The 15,350-nt window shown below is 31.7% G+C and overlaps 2 protein-coding genes across 6 annotated transcripts; both read right to left on the reverse strand.

Moving 5' to 3' along the window:
- Positions 1 to 1,434: 1,434 nt before the first annotated feature.
- LOC101251835 (uncharacterized) lies at positions 1,435 to 3,388 on the reverse strand. Of its 5 annotated transcripts, none has more exons than XR_011214996.1 (3): positions 2,395 to 3,388; positions 1,794 to 1,901; positions 1,435 to 1,697 (listed from the first exon to the last, which is right to left on the reverse strand). XR_011214996.1 is itself a non-coding variant. In XM_004231926.5 (2 exons), exon 1 carries the CDS (start codon positions 3,226 to 3,228, stop codon positions 2,416 to 2,418), a length of 813 nt encoding a protein of 270 aa, XP_004231974.1. In that variant the 5' UTR covers positions 3,229 to 3,388; the 3' UTR covers positions 1,435 to 1,901; positions 2,395 to 2,415. The 5 variants fall into 5 exon arrangements, 1 of the variants encoding a protein (XP_004231974.1); XR_011214995.1 differs by having other exon boundaries at positions 1,438 to 1,704; positions 1,788 to 1,901; XR_011214997.1 differs by having other exon boundaries at positions 1,590 to 1,704.
- A 5,053-nt stretch (positions 3,389 to 8,441) lies between these two features.
- LOC101251532 (probable beta-D-xylosidase 6) lies at positions 8,442 to 14,023 on the reverse strand. The gene is made up of 6 exons (XM_004231924.5): positions 11,797 to 14,023; positions 10,997 to 11,163; positions 10,812 to 10,909; positions 10,383 to 10,730; positions 9,483 to 9,899; positions 8,442 to 9,296 (listed from the first exon to the last, which is right to left on the reverse strand). The coding sequence occupies exons 1-6, from the start codon at positions 12,553 to 12,555 to the stop codon at positions 8,704 to 8,706; spliced, it is 2,382 nt and encodes a 793-aa protein (XP_004231972.1). The 5' UTR covers positions 12,556 to 14,023; the 3' UTR covers positions 8,442 to 8,703.
- Positions 14,024 to 15,350: the final 1,327 nt, after the last annotated feature.

Genomic DNA, 15,350 nt, shown 5'->3' on the forward strand with positions numbered 1-15,350 from the left:
AAGTAGTTTATGCAAGAAAAGTATAGCAACTAATTGGGAGTTTGTGACCTAATGTGCTTAATTAGAAAGGGTTGGTCCTACCAAATCTTCAAGGGGTAGGTAGCATTAACTTTACTTTATCACCAGAAAGTGCTGTGTAAAGACAATTGCAAGAAGCAGAAATAATCAAAACTTGCTTCTGTCATTCCAATAAAAAAGGACGTGCAAATAGGCAAAAGGAACATTTTTCGAAAGCCTTTTGAGATTTTGTTTCTTTAGTGAGCTGAAGCCTAGATATTGCGGGCATTACTTTATGGTCTATTATGATATAAAAATATAAATTTATCCCTTTTGAAAAAGTTGCGGTAAAAATGCATTTGAGAAAGAAAAATCCACCTGGACAGAACATGAAACTGAGCGTGCGAGATAAAGGAGCCCATTATTTTTTGGATCTTTATACAAAGAGTTCGGTTTTGCTGTTTAACTTTTTCAAGTTGATATACAAAGATTATACACTATATATATCATACATTTGGTGGCTATCTTTTAGTTTAAGTGATTGGGGGTAGGCTGTAGGTCCAAAATGAAGAAATCTTTTGAAGAGGCCCAGTCAGTTTGGTATTATAGGTTCAAACATGATTGAACTTGAAAGAGTGAGAGTAAATAGAATGTTAACAGCAAATCAGTAACCTTTATTGCCTATTTATCCGTTTCTGTTTGAGCATGGTGGAAGCCTAATATATTAGGCATAAATACGGAATTCTGAGAGCTATTAAGAAGCAGTAAGGTAAATGAGTAAGCAATGTTGGTTCTCTGGATGAATGATTTTTATAAAATTGCACGACTCAATGCTCAAAATTCTTTTGGAAGTTAATTATTTGCTCAGGCCTAGTGCAACATCCACATGCGTCTTTTAAATAAAATTTATTTCATTACTTAACCATGTCTGCAAGTTATATATGATCATGCATAATCATCTAAAATTGTATTGTTTCATTTAGATGAAGTTGCAACTATATTCTACCTCTATGAACTAACCAGCTTGTGAATTACACAAGGAATATATATATGTTTGTGACAAAGCATAAATAAAAATTGCAAAAAGGTCAGGGTCTACTTTACACAGCCTGTTATCCAGTCTTTCTTTCTTCTCCTTTTTTTTTTTAATTTATTTCCAACTGTAGCCTAAATAAATGATGGTAAGACTAAACAAAAAGGCTATGACGAGATATTTTTTGTACAAATAAAAGCAAGGACAGCTAAACAGAAGAGAAAAAAAGAAGGAACTCTTAGGTCAGCATTTATCAACGAAGCCCCAAAACAAGGGGGACACAAACCTGTTATCAGTTTCCCAAATCAAAATGATAAGAGTGACTCGCCCTTGTGTTTATCTCATATTAAAATGGTGTTGTTTTCTTTCTTCCTTTTTTGTTTTTAAAAATCAAGGCCACATCATCAAAGAAACATTGAATATATACGATATTACTTTTTTTTAGTTGTAGTGACCTTCAACTTTTTTAAACAATGAACTCAATATCTAAACTTATTTAAAAAGAAAAACTTCAACTTTGTTCTAAATTATTAGCCTAATCAGGCCTATATTCGCATATGAATGACATAATTGATATGGCCTTTTCAGATAGTTGAAGTACTCAGTACAGTTGATCCCAAGTGTGCATAAGGCCAATTCTTAGGCAGGGTTGGGCCCGTCACCTAATCTGTACACTGATCATATATCAGTTATACTAATGAAAGCATAATAGTTACCTAATCTAGAATACTAAAACAGATAAAGCTATAGAATTTACTTGTACCATACGATAGCAAGTAGGTGGCTTGCGTTTCATTCTTGGTTCCTACCTACAAGTAGCTAGGGCCTGATGATTGCAGCAACACCAATTATAACTTGGCTAAATTATCATCTACAATAAGTAATTTGAATAGTGTCATATTCAGCCATTTCTAGTGACCTGTAAAACTCAGAAAAATAATACAGCTTGTAGCTCAAGAATAAACAAACTTTTACTAATTAAAGGGAAAAGCAGGAACAAGAAAAAAAGTTATAGAGCTTGCAGTGGCCTCCATTAATGATATGGAAGATGGTAGCTGTCGCCACAGATAGGACCACCATAAAGTATCAAAAAGAAAGAAAGAAGAAAACAACTTGAAGCTTTTTTTTAATGGGAAAAATTGTAATCTCTAACTAATGATGATGATGATGATATACAGAATATCTGAGATAATGGGAAACATATGCTGCATAAAAGGGGTAAAAACTCATTACACATATCAAAGAGTAAACACCTTAGTAAATGAGAATGGAAAAAGAAACCAGTGGCTATTTACTCTATGTACCATTTTAGAATTCACCAATGTTGGAAAGAAAGAGAAAAAGGATGAAGATGATATGATGACCTCTGTTACGATACGTTCTGATCAACTTTTGATTTCACGGCTGAGAGTATCAGTTGTAGACACAATCATCTTGTGCTGATCTGGGACCATCACCGAAGTCACTGCAGGCACAAAATTGTAGACAGGCTGGTCCATGTATTGGCCACCACCTGCAGCCACTACTCCCAACTGCCCAAACCCAGTGTGATACCCACCAGTCATCAGTGGTACCCCGTAAACCATTTGCACCGCATTACCATAGGTCCCACCATTCACGTGCCTTTCACGTAACCCTTGTGTGTAATGATTCTTCACCAACAAGCTGCTGCTGCTGCTGTCACCACAAACTATTTTCGGAACTGCAATCACGCCGCTTCCCTCATTTTTTGACATATCTAATCCTGAATTTTCGGGGAATTGCAATTGGAGAAGATCCTCTGTTGCCGTTGGACTCGGGTTCGGGTTGTAATCCTTATCGAATCCGAATAAAAAATCCGGATTCAACGGCGATTCTGGTAAGCGAATCGGGTAAAAGAGGAAAAGCCTTAACCTAGCCGGTTTATTCGAAACTTTCTGCATGCGATCATATTCAACCATCATTTGCTCAACATCGTCATCATCGATAAGAGAAACCAGTGCATCGAGATCTTCGCCAGGCAACTGATACTTCATACAAACCTCCGCGTTGCAATTACAGAGACAATTCACCTTTGAAGCAACATCGGAAAACTTGACGTTCCGATCAACAGTGAGGATTTTGGTATCACCGCCAACATAGGAGAGTTGATGATCGTGAGGACGAAGCTGGATTTTTCCACCATAGCTACACATTAGCTTAACCTTTTGATTCTCCATTGCTGCTGCTGCCGCCGCCAAAATTCAAGCGAGAATAAGGGAGAAGACAGAGGGTTTGGTATTTTGGGGATTTTCTTTTTATTATTTTTATGTTTATATGAGAGAGATTATTATTATGAGTGTAGTGCGGCGATACAAGTAGAGTGATGAGTAGTTTGGGGCTATTGGAATTAGAGAGTTTGATCTTTAAAGGATTACTAAGAGGGTCCACACGGAAACTAATTCGCGCGTCGTGGGCCCAGGGAGTGATGGCCCACTCTACTAAATTTGAGAATGGTATCGGAGTTAACCATTTAAATTTTACGAGTTTAATGTAGAATCCTATCAAGGGAAAATTAAATTTTAAGAGTTTAATGTAGAATCATATCAAGGGAAAATAGTAGTATATATAATAGCAAACTAATAATCTAAAATAAATTGAGTGGTTAAGATTTGATTTAATTGTGCTTCATAGCAAACGTTAGTCAAAGTTTGTCAGGCGCCTCTCTCCCAAAAATCTCCTCTGCTCGCCTCTCTCGCTTTATACACAAAAGTGTATAAATTCTATTTCTGTTTTGTATAAAATGAAAGAAAAATTGTATATACACGTGTAAATACATATATTTTCGTGTTATATACTTAATTATATAATTTACAAATATTTTACTTCAATTCAATTGTAGACAAATGCAAATTTTATACAAATATTGCAGAGAAAAAGACCAACGAATTATACAATTGCGAATTATACAATTGCAGTGAAATATAATTTTCTCTAACTTTATACAACAGAAGTGTATATATTGTGTTTCTGTTTTTGTGTAAAGCGAGAGAAAAACATATATTTTTTTGTTATACACTTATAATTATGCAATATACATACATTTTAATTCGATTCAATTGTATGCAAAGCAAATTTTATAAAAATATTGCAGCGAAATAGGCAGCGAATTATACAATTGTGCATTATACAATTGCAGTGAAATAGGATAGCGAATTATACAATCGTATATGTATAGCGAATTATACAGTTTTTATGTTTGTCATGGAGCGCAATTATGTAAACTTTGCAATAGCATACAAATATAAATTTTTTATTTGCTATATGTGAAAGTTGCCCAATTATTAATTGAAGATACTCAGTATTTTTTTTTATTTATTTGTTATTAACTTAGTATAATATTAAGAAAATAATTATTTGAGATATTTTATCAAATTATTCATAGTATTTGAATTTTGAAAAATAATTTTTTAAAAAAGTATTTAAAACTAGAGGTAATAAACATGAAAAAATATAATTGTATATTCTTAATAAGTTAAAAATGATAGTAAAAATGAATGGACGAACTATTTGTACTACTTCCTCATTCAATAATGGTTGTACGCTAATATTGGGTCACTAAATTAACGAAGGGTTTTATACTTAGTTTTTTATTTACTTTTATTATTAATTATAATTATATTTTTATTATAATTTTTACAAATATTATATTTGTTTTATTAAAAATAATATAATAAAATTGTTATTTTATTTATAATTTCTTAGAAATTTGCAAAACTAACGGTGGTTGGGTATAGAAAGGTAGAAGAGTATTTATTTCTCTTTAGAAGGATGTGGACAGTTTCCTTTGATTGATATTCATTCAAAAGTAAAAATAATAAAGAATGACGATGACTATTCTTTTTGCAATCTTCAAATTCAAAATTTAAGGTTTATCCACTAATATAATTATTTCCTTCATGTACTCTATTATTATATCACCTATTTGACAATTGGACATGAAGTTTTGTCGTTTATGCTAGCAAATGGGATATTTTAGATAACATTTATTTTCAAATTCTATTAAAGATAAATAAAAAATAAAAAAACTTTTAAAGATTTTTCTTTTGGAAATTCTTGCTAATGTTTCGTTCACCTAAGTTCTTTTTCCGGACTTTGGAAAAATTAAAGAGCTTTTGTCTCATGAGATTTGGTTTAAAAATATAAATTAATTAGTACAAAACCAAAAAAGAGAAAATCATTAAAAAGAAAAAAAAAGAAGCACCTTCTTCAATTATAACTTTATAAGTATTAACTTCAATTGAACATGCATATATTTTACAGCTTATTGAAGATAACGTGTATAATTAAATAATGTGTCAGATTTTAGTGAATTAACTTATTTATATAATGAATTATTTAAAATAAATACACAATGTTTTTTTGAGTAAAATTGAGCTACAAATATGATAAAAATACTTTATTAATATTAAAATAAAGCAAATTATAATTCAAATATTCGACTAATATATACTAGCCTCGTTAAATGATTGTCAATATTTCCTTAATCATAATCATTGAGGAAGTTAATCTTTTTTTCAAAAAAATATGTATAAATGTTTTCTTGATTGTAAAGCTGATAGCATACATGTCCTAATTTTCCCAAATTATTATTTAAAGTGCTTTTGAAGATTAATTTTGAAATATTAAAGGTAGATTTTGACGTATGAAATTTAAAATCGTAAAAACCCAAATAAGGAGACAAAAAGATATGGACAGTTGATGGGAAATGGGCGTGCGTTGCCCCACGTAAACACAAGGCTCCACCCAAACATCTTACAACTAATCTTTGAATCTAGTCTATTTTCAATCAAATAAAATTTAAAATATTTTGTTATTCTTTTTCGTCGTATAAAAAATATTATTTTATTTTAATTAAAAAATAATTTAAATTAAATAATTTTTTAAAAATATATAAATATAAAATATGACCATTTCAATTTTAAAAATCAATCGAAGTAACTCTTCAGAATTAGCTCGCCCATATTTTTTTAAATTAGTTAAAGATTTGAAAAAAAGAGCGCCAGCTAATCTTTTAAATACATTAAAGTAATAGAATCCACTTCCTCAATTTCTGCCGTCAGTGAATTATAGTAAAATCTTTACTACAAAAAGGAAAATATAAATCCATTCTTTTTTAACACAAATTAGAATATTCCTAGTCAATAAAGGTGCATTTACATTCCCTTTTTTTTTTTTTAAATTTCCCTATCTTTTCATTATCTGTCAAAAAAGTTATTTATATTATACCAATAGTTTGATTACAAGTATTCGAACATATACTCTTTTTTTTTTAATTTAAATTAAGGTACTTGATATATTATTTTATTAAATTACTTAAATTTGATATGATTTTGGTATGAATAGGAATTAAGATTTTACCTAAACTTGAATTGAAAAAAAGTGAAAACTCTTACATCCTGTCACATTCATGTTCGTCCTTTTTTGTTAATGAAAATCTCATATTTAATGAGTGAATGGTACTATTGACGACAACTGGAAAGCAGTAATCTAGAGATCATTAAAGTTTAAACATATGATACTATTGTTTGAGTTGTTCTGTACTTTGATCTGTCACAATAGAAACATTTTTACTTATTAATTATATTAAAAATAATTTTTTTAAATTTAATATAATTTTTAAATTGATATAATAATATAATTTAATATAAATATCGAGTAAGTTGATCGTGTAAATGTTACCGGAGAGAGTAGAGGAACGTAAATTAATTTTTCCGTTCGATAAAAAGAAAAAAAAATCCCCGTAATCTTAGTCCTAAAATTTGGGAAATTAGTGGATATGAAACTTTGAATGGAGCAGGAAAGTTTGAAAATATTGCACTATCTCATATTAATATAATATATTTTAGTCTGATATGTTAAATTTGTGAGATTTGATCTTCTACTCAAATTGACTTAGAAATTAGAATCTTACGATTCGTTCAACAAGTCTACAAGGAAAAGATGATGATTCCTTTTTTTTCATTTATTTTTACCTAATCAAGAAAATCTTCAAAGTTGATCGTTATTCATTAATGTAACAAAAATTAAGAAATAGATCTAACAATTGAATTGATTATATATTTGAATTTATATTGATAACTAATGATGTTCGATTTTTCATCTCGTGATTCTCTCCTTATTTCTCCTTTGCCCTACCCGACTACCTAGGTACAATTAAGAGAAAAAATGAGGCTAAAATTCAAAATCACGACACTAGCTACTTGAATCATTTATCTTCTTGATCATAGACTAAAACTGTCATTAATATTGACACGATATTACTAAAATTCAAACGTATGAGAGTACGTGTATAGCCTCTTGGCTATTTGACAAATAAAGTGATGAATATTATTTAAAAATATCAATAAAATTCAAACTCCGAGACTATTGAATTTGTAGCTATTAAGGGTGACGAATATATATTACTCGTAACAAATACGATTCAATCTAAGAAATGATAACAGTGCTGATTACCATTCAAATGGATTCACAGTCTGTTCTTATTTGCTCGTAACTAACTTAACTAATGTGCTAAATAGAATTAGTAACGAATTTTATTGTTTAGCTATAAAAAATTTCGTTGCTAAATTTAGTTTTTTTAGTAGCGTTTATATAGTGGTTTACACGAATAAATTTTTCCTTTGGGAGCGATTTTGTTTATTTTTTTTTAAAAAAAAATTAAATTTAACAAATCGCTGCTATCGCAACGATTTTACTTTTTCAAGCGGACAAAATCGCTACTTCATGAGCGATTTTACCGTTTTGATTAAAAAAAATTTCAGATATTATTTTAAAATTTTTGTTAATATTTTTCGCTTCGGATTCAAAAGGCTGGTAACTCTTACTATACTTTTACCAACTGTTCTTTTTGGTTCAACTTGATTGTAAACAAGAAAGGAAGAATTGCATGTGAAACTAGCAAAAAGTTGCTTTTTTCGTTTGTTCTATTTCACATGCAAACCATAATTTTTTTGGCCCACCGCATACATGCACAACGACCAGGAAAATCAAGAGAAGCTACACCACAGAACACTTCCCTCAAACAAGTCATAAACAAGAGCCGAGAGGGGTTGCTCAAGTAGTAAACATGCTCCTCGAGTTCCTAAAGGAGCAAAAAAAATGGAAAGCTGTAAAAGAAGACCGTCAAAATAGATATGAAAAGAAAAACAAAAGTTTAACATTGGTGCTATTGCTTCATGTGAAGACATAGCTGTATGTTGAAGGGTCCCAACATGTACTAATCATTAAATTACTGAATGTCATCATGGAGTCAGATTTTCTTTTCTGCACTTTGCATCTCATTCTCATTCCAAATTATGTGAAAACAAACGTTTTAGCTCAAAGATGGTCCTAGTCAACTTTTTGTAGAATCCATGTCAAATGATCAAACAATTCTGGAAACAGATCTCTATAGGAACAAATTTCACGCTTTAATAGTAACAGAGAATAAAAGAGGCAATTACAAATCTTTCACAATATCTTATTGAATCTGTGATTATACAAATGAGCATACAAAAATCCTATAATTCCTCAACTTCATGCTCTGGTGCTAAATGGAGAAAAATCTGAGAATCGGGTCACAACAATATTCTTATTCTATGAACATTTCAGGCAAGAAAACCCTCCGATGCAGAGGCAATTGATTTCCTCATAACCACGATGGCTCTTGCTTGTCACATTTCAATGGATACAACATGTTCAATATCATCTAAAACGAGAGTGTGTTCACCAAGTGCCAGTATTCTGTTGCCTTGGTCATTTGAAAAGCTGAGAAACTCGCAAGGATTTATCGAGAGACTTGTTTCAACAGATTTACGTGCAGGGACATGCACGCGATCAAATCCCACTAGTTGTTTCTGTGGAGAACCTTGAATATTCTGTGGGACACGTGAGAATAACAGCAGAACATGGCTTCCATCCATGTCCCCATCATTTGTGACAGAGATATGAATGAAGAATTTAGACAAACTACAACTTGGAACTTCGTCGACATGAATGTAACCAAGCCTACTGTGTTCTTGGGCAAGTATACTCCTTTTCCAATTAGATTTACCAAGTGATAAACTCAATCTATTTGGTGCAGATAAGAGTCGCGAAGAGAAGCTTGTATAGCTTAATCCATGTCCAAATCCATATAGCAGATCTCCCGTGTAAAACCGATAGGTTCTTCCTGGATAACCACTCGCAGGATCAGCTCTCATACTCATGTTAGTCATTGGCACTTTGGAGTATGACTCGAGGTACCAAGTCATAGGCAATTTTCCACCTGCATTTTATTTATAAAAGCTCAACCCACAGCTTGTTCTTATTTTGCATAAACAGACAAATGGCAATAAGTTTCCCCTGTGTATACTCTTTCCTTTGCTAAACTAGGTTATGATTGGGGACTAAAACTCATTAGCATATGAAACTAATTGGTACTATCAACTTCCAGTATGACATTTATACTAACCTGGATTTTGATATCCGAAAATTATCTCGGATAGTGCTTTGCCACCAGTCTCTCCAGGGTAAGCAACCCATAAGATACTAGCAATTCTTGGGTCTTTCTCAGCAAAGGATACATCAATAGGTCCACCACCAGTAAGAACCAAAATGATTGGTTTCTTACTTACAGCTGCAAGAGCGCTAACTAAGTTTGTCTGATGACCTGGTAAGAGAAGACTATACCGGTCAAGATCCTCAGTTTCCTGGGATAAATCCAACCCAGCCACAACAATTACATAATCAGCTTCTTTAGCAATAGAAATAGCATCCGGGAAACCAGCAGTGGAATTGCATCCTACGTCCAGGCAACCAGCTGCATAAAGTGTTCTATTTATATGACGGTGAAACCCATCACGTATGCTCTTTAATTTGCACGGCACGCCTGTAAGATAACAAAGAATATTAAATTACACTAACCAATCCACCAGTTCAAAGTGTTTCCTCTGCAGTTAACAAAGAAACACATTTTTTTCTTGTGAGCTGCTATTAGTAGGTTATAGTCGGTGATTGCTGATATAAGCGAAATACAAAGTCAAAAGGAAACTGTCCCGGACTAACTATGAGAAGGAGAAACTCACTTGGTGATGTAGAATGCTTCCTGATCAGAATTCATTAATATTTCAGTTCATGGAATAATCTAATTCCTAAGTAACCACAAATCCTTTTCCAGATGTATATCTAGCATCAACCTCAATATTATATGCATTCACTTTGAGCATTTACCATGTCCGCAGTGAAAACAATATCTCTCTCTTGGAATTTGCATAAAGAAAATACATTCTATATTTTGGATATGATATTGGATATTTCAGTGATGTAGGACAGAACAAAGCATGACATACTAATGGATTTTAGATTTTCTAACCTGTGTAAGTACCACCAGGACTGCTCACATTTGCCATAGGACCGACAATAGCTAATGTAGAAATTCTTCTCTTGTCCAATGGCAAGAACTTCTGATCATTTTTAAGAAGCACAATGCCCTGCCTCACAGCATCAAGCGCCAACTCCAAGTTATTAGAAGTACAGACATCTTGAGGACCAAATTTTGCAAACTGTCCCTTTGCAGGGTTTCCATCAAAAAGACCAAGCCGGAATTGAACAGAAAACAAGTATTGCAGTGCTCTGTCTAGGTCTTCTTCAAGCACACTCCCCTGCTGGAATGCAGATTTCACGTATCGCAGCATGTATGTTCCACAGTTTATATTTGTTCCTGCCAAAATTGTTGAATAAGAATTGGATAAAGAGGATAGAGTAACATAGAATAACAAATTTGATGAGACTGCTAGAAAACCTGCTTTAAGAGCAAGAGCAACAGCATCTTCTGGAGTTTGAGTGTAATTTTGGTTTTCATATATAGTAGCCACAGCATCACAATCAGAGGTGATGTATCTGAAATTAAATAATTCAACAATTACACATGTTTGATGTAAATCATTAGAAAAAAGCCTTACAGATAGAAAAAAGAAGAAATATTACCCATCGAACCCCCAGTCAGTTCGGACTTTATCTAAGAGCACCTTATCTGCACATGCTGGTACTCCATTCACACTATTGTAGCTACACATTAAGCAACTGGCCTTAGCTTGTTGGATACAACTACGAAAAGGTGCCTGAAACGTGTCCTCCATATCCTGCCTGGTCACCTAATATGTAAAGTGATAAAGAAATTAACACTAGAACTAATGCTTTTTCACAAATCCATAGTGTACATGGAATTCATTGGTGTTTGTATTCACCATTACTTGAACAGCTTAATCTAGTTCTAACAACAACAAAAAAATTGAGACCAGCCACAGCTCAAGTTGTAGGTGGTTAAGTGATACGTATAGTCGTGTAAACCAACCTTTATTATTCTCCAATAAAGAGAGGTGATAGAATTCAGATATCAGAATCCAGAACCAGAAATGGTAACAAGTAACATAACCTTATGCTATATAACACTCTGCCTCCGGCTGTTAATATGTCCAACGATTAATCATGTTAATTGAACAATAAGAAACAAGAAAAAGGTAAAGATTATTGTCTTCCTAGCTAAAATAGAATCAAATTGATTGGCCCAACGGGTATAAGGTTCAATGTAATGTAATAAGCTACTATATGCCAGCCACCAACCAATTACAACAACATAGTGGTCTGCAGAGAGAGTAGAATATACACCACTACCTAACGTAGGTAGAGAGGTTGTTTCTAAAAAAAAAAGCACGGCTCAAGTACAGCAAAATGCAAGGCAACAACGGAGAAATTAGCAATTCAGTAGCAAGATGGAAGAAATTTACCACAGCATTGAAGCTGTATCTGGTAGCATCACCCCATTTCTCCAAGTCATACGCAGTGAAATGCTTACAACAAGCAGATAACATAAGCTTATCACCAGCATCGTCATCTTCTTTAAGAACCCTCCTCGTATTCCCAAACACATGGCCATTACTACTTTCTTTGTCCGCCTTCGAATTCAGTTGTTGAAATCCCGTAACATACTCAATAGCATAAGAAGAAACCACCATTGGATCTTCCCCTGGCGTTTCTTGACCCCTTCCCCATCTAGGGTCCCTAAAAACATTAATATTAGGCGCCCAAAACGTAAGCCCAGATTGACCCGTATTGTACATAGCCCTTGCCTCCACTGCAATAGCCGATGCAATCGAATGCCACAGAGTTCTATTGAAAGCAGCTGCAGTAAGAATAACTTGGGGAAAACTTGTGGCACTTTTAATAGAACCATTGAAATTGATCCCAGGTCCATTAATCCCAATACCATGAAGAGATTCTGACCACCATTCATATGCTGGTAAACCAAGTCTTGGAATTGAAGTTGTATTATCAGAGAGATGTAAAATTTTCTCATCAATGGTGAGTAAAGAGATTAGAGAGTGAACTCTATTGGAAATTGACAATTTTTTGTTGCAGAATTTGTATTTGTGATGAGGGGGTTGACATGGGTATTGTGGTTGTGGATTTGATTTGGTTAAATTTACATTGAATTCAAGAATGTTTAGTAAGATGAATAGAATCAAGAAATGGATATTTTTGGTCATTGTTGGAACAAGACTGTATGATTGATTTGTTGACTGATTTTCAGGTGAGCTGGAATTATATTTATAGGTGAAATTAGAAATACATAACAGAATTGTAATGTGGACGTTATCGGTTTTTATTTTTTAATCATTTATTGGCAAGTACCGTTAAGTAACGGGTAGAAAGTTAATTTTTTGTTTTACTGTGATTTAGTTACTTGCTATTTTTATTTGATTAAAAATAGTTGTCCGTTAATATTTATTAAGTTTGAAACAGAAATGATAATTAACGTTTCTATTTTATTTTTGTTATTGAATACTAATGTAATGTTTAATGTTTTTCAAAGCATGAAATCAATATATTTAAAAAGGGTTATGGTAATATTATTCTTATTATTGATTGTTTATGCTACCGTTGAATAGAGAGGAGAGACCACAGCTTTAATGAAATTACTAACGCAATAACTACGATTTATGTCTTAGTAGCTTTTGTTCATCTTGTTGGCAAGCAGTTTACTTGTAAATAAAAATCAATTCAAACTAGTTAAGAATTGGGGCCTCACAATCATTAGCCAATATGCTTTTCTCTCATGCCTTTAATGATTTTATTTAGTTTCGGTTTGGATTTAAATCATTCAAAATCGATAGTATTTAAGTTGGGTATAATTTTATTTGAAAAAAAATCAAATAAATAGTTAAACTGAACTGACAATTATATATATATATATATATTTACACAGACACACAAAATATATTATTTTTATAAACAAATTTAAAAATCTTTTATATATGTTTCATCAAATTTATTTATTATTTATTTATGAAAGCGAATAATGACTATGCTATGAACATTTATTTTATTGATGTCATGTATCTAAGTATATGACAATTCTTTGCCGGAGTGAAAATGTCACTATCTTTTCCATCTAAGCCAAAATAATAAATTCTGAATCTGTATTTATAGTAAAATCAATGCGCGAAATAAATATAATATCTTTCATTCTAACTAGTTTTTTTTTATTATTATTTGAATGAATTCTTCTCACTTTTTTCATGTTCAAGCTAACCATTTGAATTGGACGAAGATAGGAGTCTAAGCGCAGACGGGTTTAAATCTCAACTGGGCCGTCTTTTATTTTAAATGGGCCTAATTACTCCATTCAGCCCATAACTCTTTGATTATGAGTAAGAAGCTCAATGTTGCACCTCAAAATCAGTTTTGAAAACCTAATTTTTCCTTTTGTTTAATTATCAAGATTTTAAGAGCTTGATTTAACAGGTGATGAAAGAGATCTTTTGATTCATGATTTCGCCTTCCACATTAATGTTGTGGAAGGTTGTTGATTTGTCCAACTTTTTCCTTTAATTTTTATTTGATACGTTACACATGAACCGTAAATTTTGTATTATGAGTACATTGTAAACAGGCACAAAGTTTTAGAATATCAGTAACTAACAGACCAGGAATATCAAAAGTTGAAAAAAAGAAAATAAAGTTTTAAGCAATGAGAGCTACATAAAGATTGAATTTAACCATATAGTTTTATGGGAAGTTTTATTAATTTTACTGAACTTCCAAACTCGGTAGCTCTCATATTACTTCCACGATAAATGAATCTATTAAATTGTTAACCTAAAATTGAACGTAACATGTTCGTTGATTGATACATTATCGATCCATATTATGTCATATTCATATCTATTTTTCAGTTCTATTCCTTAAAAAAAGAAGTCTAAATTCAAACTTCAACTACAATATGCTCAAGGTGATTCATGAATACATCAGGGATTATTAAGTGTCCAAAAATGGTTCAATAAAAAACTGTGCGCCTTTCATAAGTGGTAGAATTTTGCACCATATGACAAAAAGAATAATCATACATGTATATATTATTATAATATATGATACTACTTACTACATCAATTGTCCACAATAGTCCCTTATTTACTGGTAGGCTGTTCCTACAATTAAATACTACGAAGAATGAAATAGATCTTTGACCTCACATTAGTGATTATTAATTAATCATAGTCTATACAAATTGCACAAAAACTAATATGTTATCTTCCTAATTTTGGGGGGAAATTTGTTCGATTAGAGGGGCTGTTTTGTAATATACTTCTATTTTTTTTTTAACTTTTTATTTTGGAATATTTATTAGAAAGTCCCATCTTGATTATTTATAACTTTCCTGAGGCAAGAATATGCACTGCCCCTTTCAAAATCAGTATCACAATGTTGAGTTAAAAGTAAATTAATTAATAATCACTTTAGTTTCTCAAAAAGTTGCCTAATCAATCAAGTTTAATTGGGATATATTATGGCAATTTCATACTTTTTCGATCCTAAAATACTCATTACAGTTTTTTTATTTGAAAATTAAATTATTTGAAATTCGATTAATGTTTCAAGATAAATTTTTTTATCATATTAATATAAAGAAATTATAACTTAAAGTAATTTTTATATATTTCTAAAATTAAAATAATTTATTATTTTAGACTTTTAAGAAGTAAAATAGTGACAATTATTATTGAGAAGAGAACGTAATGTATATTACTCGAGTCATATTTAACAATGGCGAGGCTTCCTGAATTAGAGGAATGTGTGAGAATAATGTATATACTAATCTAACACATAAATAGTTTAGTATCAAAATATTACACTATATTACTACATTGCACTGGATCATACATGTGAGTTGTGATAACACTGCATCATCTAAATTTATTTTTTCCTACTTATATATATATATATGTTGCTTATTATGATATACTCAGTCTTATTTTATATGATATTTTTTATTTTTTGTTGT

This window comes from Solanum lycopersicum, chromosome 2 (assembly GCF_036512215.1).
Source record: "Solanum lycopersicum chromosome 2, SLM_r2.1".
Classification (NCBI taxonomy): Eukaryota; Viridiplantae; Streptophyta; class Magnoliopsida; order Solanales; family Solanaceae; genus Solanum; species Solanum lycopersicum.

Bases quoted from the DNA above. Each gene is read 5' to 3' on its own strand.
- LOC101251835 (XM_004231926.5), bottom strand. From the start codon at position 3,228: ATGGAGAATCAAAAGGTTAAGCTAATGTGTAGCTATGGTGGAAAAATC.
- LOC101251532 (XM_004231924.5), bottom strand. From the start codon at position 12,555: ATGACCAAAAATATCCATTTCTTGATTCTATTCATCTTACTAAACATT. The intron at 10,731-10,811 runs GTTTTCTAGCAG...CAATTTTGGCAG, and splicing joins TGCTCTTGCTCTTAAAGCAG to GAACAAATATAAACTGTGGA. The intron at 9,900-10,382 runs GTTAGAAAATCT...GTTATCTTACAG, and splicing joins TCCTGGTGGTACTTACACAG to GCGTGCCGTGCAAATTAAAG.